This window comes from Strix aluco, chromosome Z, assembly GCF_031877795.1.
Source record: "Strix aluco isolate bStrAlu1 chromosome Z, bStrAlu1.hap1, whole genome shotgun sequence".
Classification (NCBI taxonomy): domain Eukaryota; kingdom Metazoa; phylum Chordata; class Aves; order Strigiformes; family Strigidae; genus Strix; species Strix aluco.
Window position 1 is genome coordinate 60,255,456 of NC_133971.1, and position 20,094 is coordinate 60,275,549.

The following is a 20,094-nucleotide window of genomic DNA, read 5'->3' on the forward strand; positions in this document are numbered from 1 at the left end:
ACCACATGTCCCACTCCTCCACCCTCACTAGAGGCTGTTCATTCCTCCCTCCTGCCTCAGTCTTGTCCACTTCTTCCTGCTCTCCTGACCTTCAATTACTGTGATGCACCTATGGAAGAGCTTCCCTTGGGGGACAGGATGGCACTGCATTGCACCAGGTCCTGTGCAAGAACCCCTCACAGCTCTATACAAGCTGCCAAACCACAGAGCACACTGCAGGGACTCCTCTCCAACAGAAGAGACACTTCGTTTCCAAGAGGTTCAGTCAACCTGAACATACTAATGAGAACCATTTCTAGAAATGCTTTGGGTATTCAGGTCATTTTTCCCTTGGTAAAGAAAGAAACATGCAAAGTAATTTTGTTTGTTTTAATTGATCATTGGTTACGTTGTAATACACTTCAAAATATTCTGTTCAAGGACATTGTGCCAAACATTGAATCTACTTTTAAACAAAGCTTATTTTGACTATATTATCTTTATATACATACAGGTATAATTTTAATTTCACTAGTAACAAAATTACTCAGTACATTGCATTACCTAACGACAGCAAAAAATAGGACTTAAATATCTGTTCTGTCCTTCCACACGCCCTAAACCAGAAAAATCACAGGTATAGAAAGAACAGTCACAACTACAGGTAAATACAATAAGGTCCTCAGAGCAAGCTAAGTCCTTAGAGATAAGTCACTTTTAGAAGTGTACATTGCAAATATACAGTACATTCCACTAAAGAGTTTCAGGAGCTCTCACAATGCCTCTTTTAGTAATAAAAGCTTCTATGACATGTATCCTTCATAAAAATGACTGAATTTGTATTTTTGGAGCATGTGATGGAAGCTTAATGCAGTCTAAACTGCAGTCTACAGTAAGCTCATCCAAACAGAGAGCAAGCAAGCATTGCAAGATTCATCAAGATCAGAAACACAGGTCAGCTGAGTCACCTTTTGCTCCTCGTCACTGGATGTCTGGTAACTAGAGCCACTCTGCATAAGGGACAGACTCAAGGGGTGGGAAATGATACATTCCTTTTACAGCTTTCACAGGTCAATCACCTGCAAGTTCTTGACAGAAAATGTCAACTGACTCAAAGCACAGGCAACTGTACAAGAGTAATTTGAACTTACTTACAAAGCATTCAATACATTGCAATTGTTAGGCAATAAAGGACACAGCTAAGAAGCAACAATGTTTCCACATTTATGCTACCCCTGAAATATTACTGTGAGAAGCAGAAAATGCAATGGCCAATGACTATGCAAACATACTGCTGCTGCTGGGGTAACTGCAGTCTGGCCTTGGGAGGTGGAATGGGGCACATAACCCAGAAATCCAAAAGGGCAGTCAAGATTTCAGTTATGCTCAAACTCTGCTTTGGTTTGTGAAAAATACTAATTTGTGCATGCAGCTTTGAGATGTAGTCTGCATTCAGGAAGGAACTGTTACTCTGTGCTTGGCAAGACAACACTGGAGGAACCTTCTAGAATCAGCCAGAAAATGGAGATAAACATTTTTCATGAGCACCAGTTACCCTCACAGGTGCAATGCCAAGAACTTTGCCACTGTTCCTATGAAACATACTTCATCAGCACTGTTGGAGGTTTTCCATTCTGTACTTGCTGAAGGAAGCTACCATTGATTAGCAAGCTGTATGAACTTTACCCAGGTAATAATGCAGAGGAACTTCTCCTCCCATGCTTGATGACTGGGAATCATCACCCACTAACAATATTGAGCATAACCCCATGATTTAACATGAATGTAAGTGCTTAACTGCTCCTTTTCTTTCTCTTCCCTGCTGTTAAGTTCAAGGAAATCTGACAGCACTAGAAAACACCAAACAGGCATGCCAAAGGTTAAAGACACCAATTGATTTCCTCCAACATGGTCAAAACACTCTTCTCCATTTGGTAGGTTCTAGCCACAAACACTCTTAACACCAATTCTTCTTCACAGATCTCTAGTTTAAAAGCTAAGTTGCTTGACTCTCCAGATGTAACAGCAATATAACATAAGCAACTTAATTCAGAAATAACTAGTGGAAACCTGCCCAATCATTCTAAGTCCTGCTTTATAGCAACTTTTGCAAAAAAAGGCAGGCACTTGGTACTGACACTTGCCTATAGCTAGTCAATAGCACTTCCAAAAGGGTTGGAAAAGCATGCTACAAACCAGGTTCTTTCTATTAGTCTAGACCTGGTTTTAACAGAGGTAGGTAGGAATAGGTCAATGAAGAAAGAATTGGAATACATTTGAGGTGTAGGTTAGAGTCTGGATGTTCTACTCTACTCTTCCCTTAATCTTTGTTGCACTGTTATTCTTTGCTCTTGCAATAACCATGTTAAGCTACTCACTTTTAAGAACTGGATCCTGGTAGGCTGTGAAGAAGGCATGGTATTAATCAGTTGTCATTAACAGACAATGGAACTACAAACATGGGCCAGAAGGCACTGTGTTTTGCTGCAAGAGTCAAGGAGGTGCTTCATAATAGAACTTCAAGTGCCACATGTGAAGTCTGGTAGACACATCATCAACCTACTGACAACACTCAGTTACCTCAACCTCAAGCTTTGCAGTCAGCAGAAGTAAGTATCAAGTCTAGCTTTCAGGGCAAGATTTCACTTCAACATTTCAAAATTTAACTGTGCAATGAATAACAAGCAGGAATGGAAAATATACATTTTAAGTGCAGAGCAAATTCACAGTATCTAATCAAGTCAGTTTTATCAATTTTTCTGCATCCTATTCTAAAAGCTTTTCTGCTTGGGGACATTAAGAATACAGCTACAGTGAAATGTGTAATAGTTTGAGTGCAGTCCTATCCCATAGAGCAGACATCCAATTAACAATGAAGTACAGAGCATGAGAAAGGTTGAGAAGCCCTCATTCACAGTTTTTCTACTATTTGTTACTGTTTTAAGATTAATTCAGACAGAACTTCTGGACTTTTTCTTCCAAATGACCCTCTCCTTTAAAAGCAACATTAAAACTCAACATGTGTATATAAAATTTACTTTAACTTCCCTCTTCACAGATTCCTGTAACTAAAAAATTTAATATAAGCACCTTACACTATGAAAGACCTTTGGTAGTCCTCATTTTGCTGTATCTTCTAAAGAAAACACTTCAGTTTACTAAATTCATGTTTATCACTTGAATTTTTAATGTTTGTTTACAGGGCCTTAGTGAAATCCAATTTTTTTGCACATTGAGGGCAACACAGCTAACTGATAACAGTTATACAAGAAAACCCCTCCAAGAAAGTTTCACTGTCAAGATTTGAGTTAAACTGAGCATCTCCCAGATTCTTAACACCAAAATTCCACTACATTGAAAGGAGCAGGACATAGCAATCAGTCAGATCCCCCACTGAGGACCAGAGCTGACTAAGTGAAGTAAGTTGAGGGATCCTGTCAACCTGACTGAAATTTCAGTAATTATCAAGTAGCTCTTGGAAGAATCCACAGCCAAACTTCATGATCTTCCATTATTTTAAAAAGTGGGAATCAATGTCAAGAGATATTCAGTTCCAGATGAAAAACTTACACTCATGTTTCCCTTCTCACTTAAAACCACATCCAAGGTTTTTCTTCACTGTTAAAGTTTTGCAAACTAGAGTAGAGAAATAAACAGAGAAATGTAGACATGATCCAGAAAATGCTACGTAACATACAAAGCAGAATATTTTCCTCCCCATTTTCAATTTTATACACGCATTTTAAGAAATGAACAATTAAAAATGTGTCCCTAAAAATTAAGTTGCCCGTATGTGCTGAGAGGAACGTGGGTTTTTAAAGTAGTCCTTCCTTACTAAAAGCAGCTCTCTCGGAAATGCTTTACCTCTCAGCCGTATATAGGAGTGCAGTCAGACATTATATATCTGTATGTGTCTTTTTAAACCTATTACTAGATATCATTTGCCCTAGAACTGTTAAAAGCCATGCACATCTCCAACCAAGCTATCCTACCAGCAGGAGCCTTTAATTTCCATGGATGCAGACCACACATACAAAGAATTAATTAAGTGTCCCAAGGAAAAAAACATTAGCTCTTACTCTAAATCAGACAGCAAGTTACCTGTTTTTTTATGAAGACATCTACTGAGATTTAAGAATGCATCAAAGCAGTAACTGAAATCAACTGCAGCTACGAATAATATAAAGCCTTCCTGATTCATAACTGATCCTGACTTCCATCTTAAAAATCACAGTAGCTGAATATGTATGTGAATATACACAAACAAACCCTTTTATCAGATGTTAATAAGTAACTGTGTTGGATTTAAGCTTAGAGGCTATGAATTGCAACCTGTGTTCACAAGTCTCTATACCCATCAGCTCTCAGGCTGGGGTGGCAGTGGAATACCTCATCCAACACACTGTTCAGGTGACATTAGAATCATGTTTTCTGTTTAGATGTTCCTCAGCTGAAGAGTTACCTCTGATAATGGTACAGCTTCCCTCAGCAAAGCATGAAAAATGTATAAAACTAAATAATCAAAATATCCCCTTGAATGCCCAACTGTACTATTCAAAGATACTGTTGCCAAAGTTTTAATACCACAACACTAATTTTCAACATTTTCAAACTTGCTATGAAAATTGCGTTTTGTTATTATACACTGCGTAACAGTCATTGGTCATTTGCATTCATTCACCCCAGCACTAGTGAAAAACTGCATTCTGAATAGAGATCAGAAAACATGACAAGTTTTGTTACCAAGCTGTGTCTCTACTCATCTTGCATTAGCCAGTGCATGGAAGGTAGGTGAGCAGAAATCCACCAGTCTACCAATATATCCCATGTTTTCACATACACTGATGTCATGCACATCTCAATAATACAGAAATTCAGACATGCAGCAAAATGTGTTAAAGCACTTTAAATGCTCTCCAGATGATAATGTGTAATGTAGTATTTACTCAAGACAAATCAAAGCAGAATAAAATGTTTTGTGCTTACACTTCAAGTTTCAGAATAATATTATTTCTATCAGAGTATCTGAAATCTAGCGGAAGGAATGTTCCACTGAAATCTGAAGCAAAAGACACTATTAAAAAAACTAGGAAAATAAGTACTGGTTATACTGCCTTCCAAAGGTTCATAATAAATAACAGCATGAACATGCAGACCTTAAAGTTAAGATTTGTTTCTAGATTCATATCTTAAAAAAATTAAAAATCAAGAACCCTGGCTGACTTTCCCACATTTGGGGTCTTTTTGGCTGAACAACTGTTACTTTATTGTAAGGAACACAGGTATTGTCAGAAAACATTATTTACAGAATGATTATCAGATTGATTACATAAAATACAGCTGAAAATATACACTTTCAGGTTTGAGATAAGCAAAGCAAAGTCACTGCTGATAACTGAAGCACTTTGAATAAGGCAACAGGCACCAAACATCAAAACTGAATCACAAAACTACTGAAAGTAACAGAAATTTGGGAAGGTAGAGGTAAAGCAAAGATCAGTGAAATTGGAATGATTCATACTAGTATACCAGAAATCATGGAGCTTCATTAAAATTCTATTTTACCACATGTAAAACTGAAAGGAAGTCTTTACTTCCAAGACTGATTTCTTCAAGTACTGAGCAGCTGTTTTCTTAATGCACCCATGTAATGCTGTGTATTCTACATCTTACAAAATATACCACCACATTTAAGCGCACAATTAGAAACTGCGCTGAAATCATGGAAAAGCGCTTCATAAATCATAGGTGCAATAAAGTCACAACAATGCTCAGCTCCAGTTTTTAGAAGTAGTTCTGTAACAGATGAAGTTTTAGAAAAGGGACTTTGATCCCTGGTTTTCAAACTCTGACCATGCATCATTCAATTCCATGAAGATCATTTTGGCATACTGCTCATAAGGTTGTCCTGTGGCCTGGAAACAAAGAGTACATATTAGAAGCATAAAAATATTAGGAATAACATGACTTAGCAAATATAAAAGGGGTGAGATCTTTCCTATCTTATTCAACAACTTCAGACTGCTGTGTGAATACAATTTTGCAGGCACACAGCTCTCTCCAATCTTATCCAAAGTTTGCCATGAATATTTTAAACAATGCCAAAGCCTTGGTTTCCTTACGTTACTTCAAACTTTTAGTGCAACTCATAACTGAAACTTAGCTAAAAACAGTTTTCCAAACTGTTCTTTTCATAGTTTTAGTTAATATTAATGATCAAATTCACTGATTTTTGAAATTGCTTTCTGACAGACCTTGGAATAGTGTACAAGAATAAAATTCAAGCACTATTTAATATGACTCCTTTTGGACAGGATTCCCTGCAGAAGAATCTGTTACTGACTGCAAATGATGCTAAGACTCAACATTAACGACACAGCACTTCCTGTGTGTTTGCTTCCATACTCAATGGAATTATGCTCCTGAATCCCTGCCTATTTCACAGCAGCCCTGCCTCTGGGCCAATGCAACCCCCACAGTTAGTAAAGATTCAGTCCCTCAAGATGAGTCATTTTAACAGGTTCCAACACAAAAGGGAAACCCTAGAGCCCTCTGCAGTATCCTTTCCCTTCTCTTGGTGCTTGGCTTTTGCCAACTGCAGTGCTTTATAGACCCTTTCAGGGACTGCTTTAACTCAAAGTGGCAGAAAAAAAAGACAAGGAAGAAGAAAATGCCTCAAATAGACCTGTATTCTGACACTAATGCATTAAGGGGCTTACAGAAAGCACCAAAACACCACCACAAAGGTGGAAGAAGTCACATGGCCAAAACCAGCAAGGCGGGGGGGCGCGGGCAGGCAATGTGTGGGGCAGGAAGAAAAGAACGAACAACATCTTGTTTCTCTGTTATGGATAGAAGACATAGGACTTCAGACTACTACTCACTGAACCACCAGTGAAGGCAAGCTTGAAAGTTCAAACCAGGAACATTCAAACACTTATATCTAAAACACAGCCTAGTACAATGACTTAGAACAAGAAGCTACCTTCATACATTGGAAGACTAACAGACAGCAATAAAATGCATTAAATATTTTAAAGACAACTGGAATGTCATATTCATCAAGTATTTTTCAACTGCTAATGTGTTTACTCTAGTGAAGTTTACTTTTTCTAGTTCCGAGTAAAGTTGTTCAGTAAAGGAGGTTCAGCAGGTTTTTCCCACCAGTTTTGCTGTGGCAGCCTCTGAGTCTTCATTTACTGGTGAACAGTCCTAAAGACCTGAAGTATCAGCTGGTAGAAATAAAGGAGGTTCCACTGATCAGTACTAAAACTGACAGCAGTCAGTCTGAGCCCAGCATAACTGACTTTGGTGCTCAGTACAACCCTCATGGGATCTTTCATTTGTTAACATTTATGTCCTGAATTTTGTGCTGTGTCAGGATGACAAGAAAAATCCTGTAGTACCTGAATGCAGTAGGACACAAAATTCAGAAGACAATGGAAGCAAAGTGAAGAGCATGTAGGGTGCTGAGGCTGCACCCTACAAGTGAAGAGCATGTAGCGAGGCTGCAGCATCTGTCAGTAACTAGTACTGTGTGGTGAAAGCAGTCTATATTCCTTCTAAAGGAAAGATCAGAGGAATACGCTCACCTTATCTGGATGAACTACAAGCACTGCTTTCCTGTAGTACTTCTTTACTTGTTCAGGAGTTACTAGATCTGCCATACTGACCGGTTTCCACTTATTTTCCCCTTCCCAAAGCACTGTATGAAGAGTGGATATTAACGCTCTGATATTTCTCTCCTTTCCTTCAATCCATTCAAGAATCTGGGAAAAACAGAATGTATAGAACTGAATGCAGCACTGTAAGCATTCTCAGTTTAAAAACATACCTTCACTCTGTAAAAGACTATAAGATTAAGCCCAACTGTCTTACTCCATTCTTCTTTCTGGCATCCAGATCATTAGCCACCCAAAAGTGGTATTTTGCATCTGTCACTGGAGAGTAGCTCATTGTTAGTAGTTTATTGCAGAAATTCAGTCATTGCAAGAGAAAGTACTGAGACAGTTAACATATTACAAAACTCTGTAAAATTAATGACAAGTAATTCAAAACATGTCACTATTACATTAACTCCCTGTCAGGGGACAACATTAATTTACTAAAGCTTTTATTTGATTTGTACGAGAGTTTCAGATCACGCATATTAATAGTTAAAGTTTACTTAAGCAACCTGCAGGGGTGCACAAACTAAAGTGTTCTTTCAGATATCCCAGTGAAAGCTGATTAGAATAACTGGCCATTTCAGACTTCAACACCATTATTCAAGCCACTGTGATATAGTGATAGAGCATCTTGAACACTGAGTTATGTAATATGAAAATCTCTGCCCTCTATCAGCTACGAGTATGGTGAATAAAAATCTGTACTCATTTCCATTTACGGTGATTTGTGTTAAAAGGTACCCATGCAAACTGTGCATACTTTTCAGGTAAGACACCTTGTGAAAACAAATTTCAGCATCCTTCCAAAGTTCTTTGATAAACTTTTCTACAGCACCATAAAGCCTACAAAACTGAAGGTATTTTATATATATATGATGTTATCAATGAGAAATACATCAAAAATCTGAACAGTTGAGCAGGTAACACCCACAGACTAGCTCTATAACCCATCTCCAGAACTGCTGTCTTAGGACAGCAGCAGCACTCTAACTGGTAAATGCAAGTAAGTGGTCACTCTGAAGACAGCTATCCTCACCTGCCTGTTTTTTAAAGTGTAGTTTTGCATTATCAGCCAAATCCATCTTTTCTAAGACAACCTTTGGGAACACTAGAGAAAGAACAGTTCTGGCGTCAAAGAATGGACTGACAAGAAAACAGGTTCTTAAAATCTGCAAGCTTAGCTTAAAAAAACGGGAACTTGCATTCCATCCACACACTTTTAGTGCTATTGTCTCTGCTGTTTCATTACCAACTGACTCTTGTTCGTGCTAACTTCTACAGTTATATAATTTAAATACAAATAAAATTTCATTCTGCTTCATCAGTTTGCTGTTAGTCATTGTATCCTTCTGCTCTGTTATCAGCAGTTCTAAGCCTAAGCTCAGATTTTCACTTAAATCAAAATCGCTGTTAAACAAACCTTGAGTTTCAAGGGGTCCATATCTTTAGACATTTCTTGTTTTCTCATCTCAGCAATGGTCTTTGGTCCCTTTTTATCAGATTTAGCCGAAAACCCTTGATTAGATAAGAGATCCTCAAAGTCATTTTCTGAAACTTTTGGCTTTTGACCTATGAAAGGAGAAGAATTAAATAAAAAGTTACATAGGAGAATACATTAATGGGGGAAATATACTGCACTTAGATACACCTGAATGACATTTCTCACTACCATGATAAATGTCCTTCAGTGGCTTGATAAACTCCACAAGACTAACAGGACAGGAATAAAAGGGATCATTGACAAGCTTTCAGTCCAGCCAAACAGATAACGTCATATGCATACATGTGACTAAATACTTTTATGTCCTGTTTTTTCAAAAATGGGAATAGATTTGAGGGAGTAGACATCTACCTATTCATGATTTTGGAAACAGTTCCATTTTTCCACTACAAAGTTGCGCAGTAACTGTTGTGCAGCAGTTTTTCAAGTGACTATATATATTCAATACTCTAGTCAAAAGTATGTAGTCAACACTGAAGTTCAAACTTTTACAGAATAATGAAAGGATAAAATATCAACATGAATAGTCATTACAGAACCAACAAATTTTAGAGAACTGTAGAATAACTGAATTCTAAAGAAGCCTCTGTCATTCAGTGCAATCCCCACTCAAAACAGGCGACAACTAGATAAATTTCTCAGGTCCTTGTCCAGTTGAGGGCCACCTGTTTTCAAGGATGAGGAATCACAACATCTCTTGCCCCATTTCAGCACTTCATCATGCTAATTGAATTTTTTTTTCCTGTTCTCCAATTATACTTTCCTGTGCTGCAATTTAGGCCCACTGCCTCTCCATCCTGCCACCTCTTTCCAGATACAAATCAACAGAATCATTTCAATTTAAAGTACCTGCTGTTCAGTTATATGCTGGTTAAAGGGAGGCAAAATCCTAATACCAACACACCAGGAAAATAAAGTTTTCCAAGAAAATTAATGTAGAAGAGGCCATGCCTGTACCTCTAGGCTTCCCTATTCATTTGGAACATCTTAAGGGACTGGTTCCAAGAATGATTCCACCTGGTCCTGTCCCCATCCTTGTTTGAAACAAGAATTTCCAGGAAGTTTAACCTCAATCTTTCTTAAGACTAGCTACTATGCTTCAGTTAGGAAAAATGTGACATACAGGTAAAAGGATGCAACAAGTGGACTACCATGAAGCAACATTATCTACCATCTCTCCCTGGATAGATCAAGTTTACCTTTCTAACCCAGTGATACAAAACTAGCACCCATGTGGGTAAGTGAATATAGCCCTGAGACTTTATGTCCAAACTTGCAAATATTTGGGACATGGTCAGGTTGTCTCTGATATTCTAGTACAGCTTTGCAAAAGCTGGACACCAGATTTGTCAAGCTCTTTTGTGATTTCCACTAGACACAACCTAAATGTAAATAAAAAGATGAAAGTACAAATTTCTGCAGGTAATTTAGCACATCTCACTAACTTCACACAGGCCATTCAGAAAACTTACCAAAGCTTGGTGTTCTGACTCCTCTTTCTTCTCGTCCTCCAATAACACTGAAGTTTACTACATAATTTGGTTTAGCTGCTGTGCTGGATTTAGTCTGGGACTGCCACGAAGGACTTGGTGGTTTTGTGGATTTCTGCCACTGATTTCCCAGCTTCTGAGATGGAGCAGTCTTTTGACCAAAGCCACTACTCGAGAGTCCACCACTGGAGGAACCTAACAATAAATACTAAATTAGTTGTTCAGCTCAGTATCTGTCACCTGTTTAATACAAGACAGTCAGTTTGGTCTCAACATCTAAACACATAGTTTACAGTGATACCACTATACAAGAGACAGTGTAACAGAAAAGTGCGTGTAAAATGAAGTTAAGAATCTCATTAACAAGTAGCTTGGATGGCAGGAGCTAGAGCCATTACTGAAAGTCTTTCAGCCTCCTACAACTCATGTCCTCAACTGTCAGTTTTAGCAGAAGCATTCACTCTTATCTGATCAGCCAGGCATGCATAAGGCCAGAAAATAATTTGGCAGTGACAGTAGTTCTACTTCCCAATTCATTATATTTCAACGTCTGTTAATATGCAGAGGACACTAAAAAAACCTAATTATATAATCAAGAAAATGTAATATATTGAAAATATTTTCAAACGAATGCTTTCTAAGTCTGTAGTGATATCTTGCACTACTGTTTCACAAAGATGAGACGATTATTCTATAGCAGCATTAGCAGGCAATGTGGCACATGAGTTTAAAAAAAGCACTGAAGCCTGCAGGAGATACTGTTGTAATCACCCTGGCGTGATCTATAGGTCTATCAACACAATATTGACTCAATTTTTAGTATCCCCTTTCCCTTCATTAAATCTGTATAAATAACACTGTTTAACAGCTTCACCTGCCACTCACTTTGGGAAGAACGCACAGGGCCTTTTTGCTACTCTAAAATACTCATGATAAACAAGTTGAGCAGAATAAAGCTCTTACCTTTTAAATTGTTTAGCTTTTTGTCTCACTGATGAGAATAAACCTGAGATATTTTTTTTCTTCTAAACCAAGACACTATTAAATTGCTCTTGATTGACTTCCTTTGGAAACATTCCTAGACACTCAGTTCCCTTGACAAGTTGCACATACGTGGCATATACCCATCATAGGGAAAAAATAGCATGATGACTGAATTTAGATACATAATTTTTTTGGAAAAGAAACATTTTATACCACACTTATAACATCCTAAAACACATTAAGATCTATTCATGTTGGAAGAACTCCCTAAAAATGACAGAACATGAATGCAAGACTAGCTGTCAAATATGGTTACTCACCTGAAGCCAGCCAGAAAGTATAGTATGAATGAAATACTGATACTTCGAAACCAGAAATCTTTATCACTTGGTCTTGAATGACAAACTTATGATCTCCTTATTTCTTGGAGGAAGGTGAATTAATATTTGCATCTCCACATACATTATTAATTAGCTGCTGATGATTAGAACCTAACTTTCAGCTCAAACATATCCCAAGCCAGTCTAGAACTTATTTTCCCCCCATTTTATTCACCTTAAAGCCTCAGAAAAAACACCCAAGCTTGTCTGGATACACACAGCAATGTAAACTCAGTTTCCGCTTTCAAAACTGGTTCCCCACACCTCCTGATAGCTCCCTCTTGTAGCTGCTGCTCATAGCTGTAACAGCTTACACAAGAGGATGTCTCCCAGGGCCATCTACAAGGTACCATACTATACCTCTAAACACCACACCTGAGAAAACCTCGTACTGTGATACAACACCTGAAAGATCTAAGATTGCACTGTTTTTTCACGAAAGAACCCAGTTGCATAGTCAACTTAGTCTTCAGTCACTTCTAACTTGTGGAATTTACAAGAAAAAAATCCCTGTTATTAGTCAGAATACATGGTCTCACACATTGAAAAGTCTCCTCATTTCAAAGCATTCTACATTCATTATTTCAGTCTTCAAGGCCAACCAATTCTTTCTGTAGGACAAACCAATGCATCACCGTGGGAGACATCAGCCTGTCAGCCTTGCACAGCCTCTGAGAAGCAGCAAGGCTTTGATGAGAAACAGGCTTTCGGAGTAAGATAAGAAACTGCCGAGTTGTGCCAAGGTGGCAGGGAAAAACAATGGACAGCTGCAACACTGAACTGTGGAAAAGTACTGAACTGTGAGAAGTTACCACCACATGAACAAGAAGGTGATTGGTCTGCACAGCGCGTGTTAGAGTGGTCTTATGCTGATAGGAGAAAAGGTAGATAGCTGTCTAATTGCTGATTTGCTAATTATGAAGAGCTTTGGTGAGAGCATAAGTATGTAGTATTAGAAAAATAAACTGCTTTGCTTGATATAACTCTCAGAGTTATGCAAGTCCAATATCCTCCCGCAACACATCACTACCAGCAGCAACTTTTCAAAACTACACTCCTACTTTCTGGTACAAGACCATTTCTAGGAATGAAGAGTGTGAGAACACCAACTACCACAAAACATACTGGAATCCTACCACTAGCCTAATACACTACTACTACTACCACCACCTTTAGCTATTGTTTCTTTTCTGTTTATATAGTATTCTAAATTAAGCAGCTTTCACTTTCATAACTCTTCTTCCAGAATAATGGCTTGTATGTGAAGGCCAAAACACTCCTATGAGAAATACAACACTGAGTCTAAACTCCAGTTCTTGTAGCTTCCTGAAAATTCAGTTCAAGCCTGAGAAGGTTAACTAGCACAGTGACAACTGGCTACTTTTTAATGCAGTCATTTTTCCTACTGAAAGACTAAAGAACTAAACAGCAACAGGGGAGGTTTAGACTGGACATTAGGAAAAAATTTTCACAGAAAGAGTGGTCAGACAGTGGAATAGGCTGCCCAGGGAGGTGGTGGAGTCACCATCCCTGGATGTGTTTAAGGGTCGTTTGGATGAGATGTTGGGGGATATGGTGTAGGGGAGAACTTTGTAGAGTAGGGCTGATGGTTGGACTCGATGATCCCAAGGGTCTTTTCCAACCTGAATGATTCTGTGATTCTGTGAATTGATCTAAATCCTGCTAAAATCGGTACAATTTCTTCCACTGGTTCACTGAATGCTATACCTGCATCTCCAAGTCAAAGAAATTGATTTTTTTACTGTCATGATACATATAGGATTTGACAGGTCCATATTAACCCAAATTATGTATGTAAGATAATTCCACCAAGAGGGTAGTCAATTCAATATACAATGCTAACTACCAAGGCAACAGGGTAAAACCTGTCCGCTCCAAGCTAAGGGAAAAGCTCATTTCTGCAATTCAACAACTCAGCAATTATAGGCTGTTCCAAATGATTTCTTGGACTCTTAGCAGCTAGTCACATTTAAAAGCTACAAATCAGACATTTGCTAGGGCAGTGTGGCCCTGAAATGCAAGAACCTCAGTTCTTTTTATTGCCCTTAGTTTTTCTGCTGCTTGAGAATGCTGCAGTGCTAATTCCTGAGTTTGGGGTGAATATAACATCCTGGGACAAGTGTTACTCTGCGATGTGTCTCATCTTCCATAACTTCTTGTACACACCACTGCAAACTGACAAATGTTCATACTGCTCATGGTATTTGGTGTACAAGTATGGGCTTGATTTGTGCTCATCTTACAAACATGACAGATTTGAGCAACAGAGCTATGAAGGCCTACTGAATTCAAAGAAAAGTATTGAATTAAAAGGAAGACAACTGTCACTTTGGATCTAACAAAGAATTTAATTCAGCTTTCATTTTATATCCTTCACTGCACAGTATCAATGCTAGATAAGAAACCTCATGATCAGTTACTGAATCAGCAACCCCTGGTTTCTCATCTCAACTAGATTCTGAAGCATTAAGTATTTATACTGTTTTTAAATCACAACTGTGGTTATTTTCTGAAATATTATTCTGCATGTTCCTCACAATCTCTGTAAAGATGCCATCTTTTCTTGTTACTTGTCTGCTCTCAGCAACTGCCTCAAGCTGGTTGTTAACAATTAAAAGGAAACAGTTTATATAAGCTATCGGCTATATTTATGGATACAAGAAGCAAATCAAACCATGGAGGCATTAAGCATAGTTTCTTAAAAGTAAGTTCTTACCTGGAAGACTAGATCCAAGATTGGCAAGATCAGCAAAAGGATCAAAGTTCTGAGATACAGCCTGGCTGAAAGGCAGACCTGAAGACACATTGGACTGGCTCCCTGTGGTAAAAGCTTGACCTGTATAATTAGAAAACATATGTACTTGGTGTATTTGGAAGTTGAGAGAATGAATAAAAGTACAATTTCCATACCACCTTGTGTAAACCTCCCCAGCATTCTGCTCCATGACATCTTTTACCATGACAAGAACCACCATTACTACAGATAACTGAAACTATTGGGTTCCTCTGCCTTGAACTTACTCTGAAAAAAACACAAGTGCCTTACTAAAGCGGCATGTAAGCACAAGAGCATGAAGTCCTATAAGCAACAAAACAAAAAGGCATGAAGACACATTCAGCAGTTTCAGGTTATTAAACTGACCAAATCTGGAATATTCCTTACTCCTCCTAGTGGAAGAATTTAATTTCATAATACCTTCAAAAAGAGGCTTCAACTGTGGTGACACTACATTGCTGGTTCCCGAGGAATCTGCCCAAGAATCCCAACCACCTAATAGATCTGGGTGGCTTGTAGAAGATGATATTTTAGACGGCTCTGGTGTCAGATTCCCTACAGAAAAAAAGAAATCTGATTATTCTTTTAAGAAAACCATCACAATAATGGATGTTTTGCCAATACCAACAGAACTGTGTACCACATTGTCAGCTACAATGACCAACTACATGGCTTGCTTAACTTTCTCCATAATACAGTCACACAGTCTTAAACAGGACTCAAAGGTTTTACCACTGGAATTCCTTCATTTGTATTTGAAACATCCCATGCACTTCATAGAGAAGATGTTTTCATGCACAGGCAATCTATGAATTTATCAGCTTAGGCCTCCTGGGCAAAAAGACTAGCTATAGGATGGCTTCAGGGCACATTGCTGTTCCTGACAACACAGCAGGTAAATAGAAAGCTGCAGCGTTTCACAAAATGGTACTCCGTTTCACTCGGCAGTCTGGGTGCTACACAGGTGGAGCCAGGTCACTTCAAACCTCAGGTTTGCCTACCCCAGGTTTCATGTGACAAACTAATCCTTTAAGGTTCAGTATATGAATGAATGCATGCAATTAAAGAGCAAGATACAGGATGAGTGATCTCTTCTAGGAAAAGATTGAGAATCATTAGCTCCATGGATAAAAAACATTTTTCTATGTGCAAAGCAAAATCACCATGCCAACTGAAAACAGAAAATGAAACAGTCGCATTCAAAAGGATGTAAGGGTGCTTCCACTAACTTTTAGGAAGTGTCACATCCAACACAGGGTTTTAACTGCCACTCCTAACACTTGCAAATAATTCCTCCCCTCCTTTCTCTCACACACAGTATAAGGTGAGTCATCCTCAGAATGAGAGGTCCTAGATATGAACACTCAAAGCTGCATGCCAGCTCTCAGCATTCCCTTCAAGCACAGCTGGTAGAGACTCAGAGTGAAGCAGAACAGCTTTTGAATGTAACCAGCCCTTCAATGCTAATGACAACAGTCAGTGCTACAGGGAGAGGTGGTATTTCAGCAAAACCAGTATGTTTAGCAGTGCTCTAAGATATTTTGAAGACCTAGAGTTTGGAAAGCTAACCTAGCCACCCTTACAAAAATAGCGACATTTTGACGCTTTGGATGCTTTAACATCACAGCTTTTTACTTCTCTCAGCTTCTAAACTGTACCTTTTGGATACTGATATCAAATCACAGAAGCTATTTTATCTTGAGGAAATCGTTGGAAGCAAATTAAATATTCCCTCCACCACCTCAATCCACCAATTCTATTTATACTTAGATCTTACAGTTGCAAAGAGAGCACATCAAATACCCTGCAAATGCCTGCCAAGAGCCTGTATTACAGCAGTCATCTCTGCTGCATGTGAAAAAAAACATTAGAACATCAGAATAAAATGTATGAAGTAGCCACCAAAGTCTTCTGAAGGTATAGTACAATTTTCAGCCCTTTCTCCAGACTTAAGCCTCATTTCCCTGCCTCTGAAACCATGGGAGAAACAGTATGTATTTGCCTCAGTACTCAGGAGCCCAGCTATCTGCAGCACAGCAGTGTCACTGGCTATAACCATCAGAGTATCCAAAACTGTCTATTCATCAGTTTAGAAATTTGCTGTACCATATGCCACTCAAATTTTAAGTGGGCCTTGAATTAGTATTAGTATTTATTTTTAAGCTAGAAATCATTTTGGCTTATGATCTCTGTTATAACAAGTTTTTTACAGGGTCGTAAGGAAATTTACAGCCACTTATAGAATTAACTATGGTAAAACCAAGTTGAGAGAAATATGAATAAACTACAGCTGAATGCATTTGAAAGACTGAGAACGCACTATGGGAATCAGGTGTTTTATAACTGCTGGTTTAAGAGCATTAAGTTCATCATCTTTCCCACCCTGAACAAAGCAGGGATTAACTTACTGCTATGTACAGCAGTGAATTCACTATGAATAGTACAAGCTCACATACATCCACTTTTACCAGAAAAATCTGAAACAATGGAGTACAATGTGCAATATACTGAACAGATAAGATGTTCCTCCTGGAACTAAAGTTTATTCTTAGGCTAAATTCTTTCTCATTGTGTTACCTAAAAAAACCCTCTCGAAACCAGAATTAGTTTAGAGAGGAGATATTGCTTTATTCTGCGCAGGGTGCTAGGTGGAAAGCATCCACAAATCAAGCGCACCACACCAAAGCATTTCAAAGTATTTACACACTCCAAACTATGTGATTACATGATTTCTATAATGATTATTAGTTAGCTGCTTACTGCTTCTATTCCTTATTGGTTAGTAACATACCTTTTTGTCAGCTTTCTGTGCAAGCTCAAAGGGTGAGGGTCTGTATCCCGACATGGGTCTAAAGCTTACTTGACGTAAAACAATTTTAATAAGCTTTCGTGTCCCAAGATGTTTCTCTTCAAGGACTGTAGCTCCTGATTAGAAGTCCCCTACTAAATCCTGTTGACAGTTTGGAGAACAGGCTGACCTATCTGGTGCATCCAATTTGTCCTTGTATTTCATGAGAAACACTTATATGGATAACAATACATACTAAATGCCCTCAAGTGCAATGAGAATTATGATTTGTTATGATTGCTTTGAGTACAAGTGCAGTGAAGACAGGGTGGAGTGTCTTTGCATTAGAATCAGGGGGAAGGCCAACAGGGCAGATGTTGTAGTAGGAGTCTACTATAGGTCACCCACCCAGGACAGAGAGGTGGATGAAATATTCTGTAGGCACTTAGGAGAAATCTCACGATCACTTGCCCTTGTTCTTGTGGGAGACTTTAACTTCCCAGACATCTGCTGGAAATACAACACAGCAGAGCAGGACCAGTACCAGAGATTCCTGGAATGTGTGGGAGACAACTTCCTGACGCAGCTGGTGAGAGAACCAACCAGAGAAGGTGCCCTGCTGGACCTCCTCTTTGTGAACAGAGAAGGACTGGTGGATGATGTCGCGGTCGGAGGACGACTAGGGCACAGGGATCATGAAATAAATAGAGTTCTCTATTCTCAGAGAGGCCAGGAGAGGGCTAAGCAGAACTGACATCCTGGACTTCCAAAGGGCTGACTTTGACTTGTTTAAGCACCTGCTTGACAGGATCCCTTGGGAGACGGTTCTGAAGGGTATAGGGGTCCAGGAAGGCTGGGCACTCTTTAAGAAGGAAGTGTTATTGTCTCAGGAACAGGCAGTCCCCGGGTGCTGTAAGAGAAGCCGGCGACAGAGAAGACCACCCTGGCTGAACAGGGAGCCGTGGCTGGAACTCAGGGAGAAAAGGAGAGTTTACAGCCTTTGGAAGAAGGGGCTAGCCACTCACAATGATTACAAAGAGGCTGTGAGGCTCTGCAGGGTAGAAATGAGGAGGTCTAAAGCCCAGCTGGAAATTACCCTGGCTTCAGCAATCAAGGATAACAAGAAATGTTTCTATAAGTATGTCAGCAGCAAAAGAAAGACCAGGGAGAGTCTCCATCCCCTGCTAGATGCAGGAGGAAACATGGTAACAAGTGATGAGGAGAAGGCTGAGGTCCTTAATGCCTTCTTTGCCTCAGTCTTTAATAGCAAGACTAGTTGTACTGAGGGAATCCAGCCTCCTCAGCCAGAAGACAGAGACTGGGAGAACTATCCCCCCGCAATCCAGGAGGAGACAGTCAGGGACCTACTGCATCACATAGACATACACAAGTCTATGGGACCTGATGGGATACACCCGAGGGTGCTGAAGGAGCTGGCTGGGGTGCTCGCTGAGCTGCTTTCCATCATCTACCAGCAGTCCTGGCTGACTGGGGAGGTCCCGACAGATTGGAAACTGGCCAACGTGACGCCCATCTATAAGAAGGGTCAGAAGGATGATCCAGGAAATTACAGGCCTGTCAGCTTGACGTTGGTGCCCCGGAAGCTGATGGAGCAGCTCATCCTGAGTACCATCACACAACACATGCGGGACAACCAGATGATCAGGCCCAGTCAGCATGGGTTTATGAAAGGCAGGTCCTGCCTGACAAACCTGATCTCCTTCTACGACAGGGCGACCTGCTTATTGGATGAGGGCAAGGCTGTGGATGTTGTTTACCTTGACTTTAGTAAGGCCTTTGACACTGTTTCCAACACCATTCTCCTGGTGAAACTGGCTGCTTGTGGCTTGGATGGGCACACACTTTGCTGGGTAAAAAACTGGCTGGGTGGACAGGCCCAAAGAGTTGTGGTGAACGGAGTTAAATCCAGTTGGCAGCCGGTCACGAGTGGTGTCCCCCAGGGCTCGGTTTTGGGGCCACTCCTGTTTAACATCTTTAGTGATGATCTAGACAAGGGGATCGAGTGCACCCTCAGTAAGTTTGCAGATGACACCAAGTTGGGTGGGAGTGTTGATCTGCTCAAGGGTAGGGAGGCTCTGCAGAGAGATCTGGACAGGCTGGAGCGATGGGCTAAGGCCAACTGGAGGAGTTTCAATAAGGCCAAATGCCGGGTGCTGCACTTGGGCCACAACAACCCCCAGCAGCGCTACAGGCTTGGGGAGGAGTGGCTGGAGAGCTGCCAGTCAGAGAGGGACCTGGGGGTGTTGATTGACAGCCAGCTGAACATGAGCCAGCAGTGTGCCCAGGTGGCCGAGAAGGCCAATGGTATCCTGGCTTGTATCAGCAATAGCGTGGCCAGCAGGGACAGGGAAGGGATCTTACCCCTGTACTCGGCACTGGTGAGGCCGCACCTCGATTACTGTGTTCAGTTTTGAGCCCCTCACTACAAAAAGGACATTGAATTACTCGAGCGTGTCCAGAGAAGGGCAACAAAGCTGGTGCAGGGTC

General features: G+C 39.9%; 1 protein-coding gene across 8 annotated transcripts in view; it reads right to left on the reverse strand.

Moving 5' to 3' along the window:
• Positions 1–355: 355 nt before the first annotated feature.
• The window catches only part of GAK (cyclin G associated kinase), a 77,698-nt gene continuing 57,959 nt past the window's right edge, over positions 356–20,094 (reverse strand). For all 8 annotated transcript variants that reach the window (XM_074813762.1, XM_074813761.1, XM_074813763.1 and 5 more), the window contains 6 exons: positions 15,219–15,353; positions 14,739–14,858; positions 10,620–10,832; positions 9,067–9,215; positions 7,572–7,748; positions 356–5,894 (listed from right to left, as the gene is read on the reverse strand). In XM_074813762.1, coding sequence (XP_074669863.1) covers positions 5,793–5,894; positions 7,572–7,748; positions 9,067–9,215; positions 10,620–10,832; positions 14,739–14,858; positions 15,219–15,353 — 896 coding nt within the window. In that variant the 3' untranslated portion in view covers positions 356–5,792. The remainder of the gene's footprint in view (positions 5,895–7,571; positions 7,749–9,066; positions 9,216–10,619; positions 10,833–14,738; positions 14,859–15,218; positions 15,354–20,094) is intronic.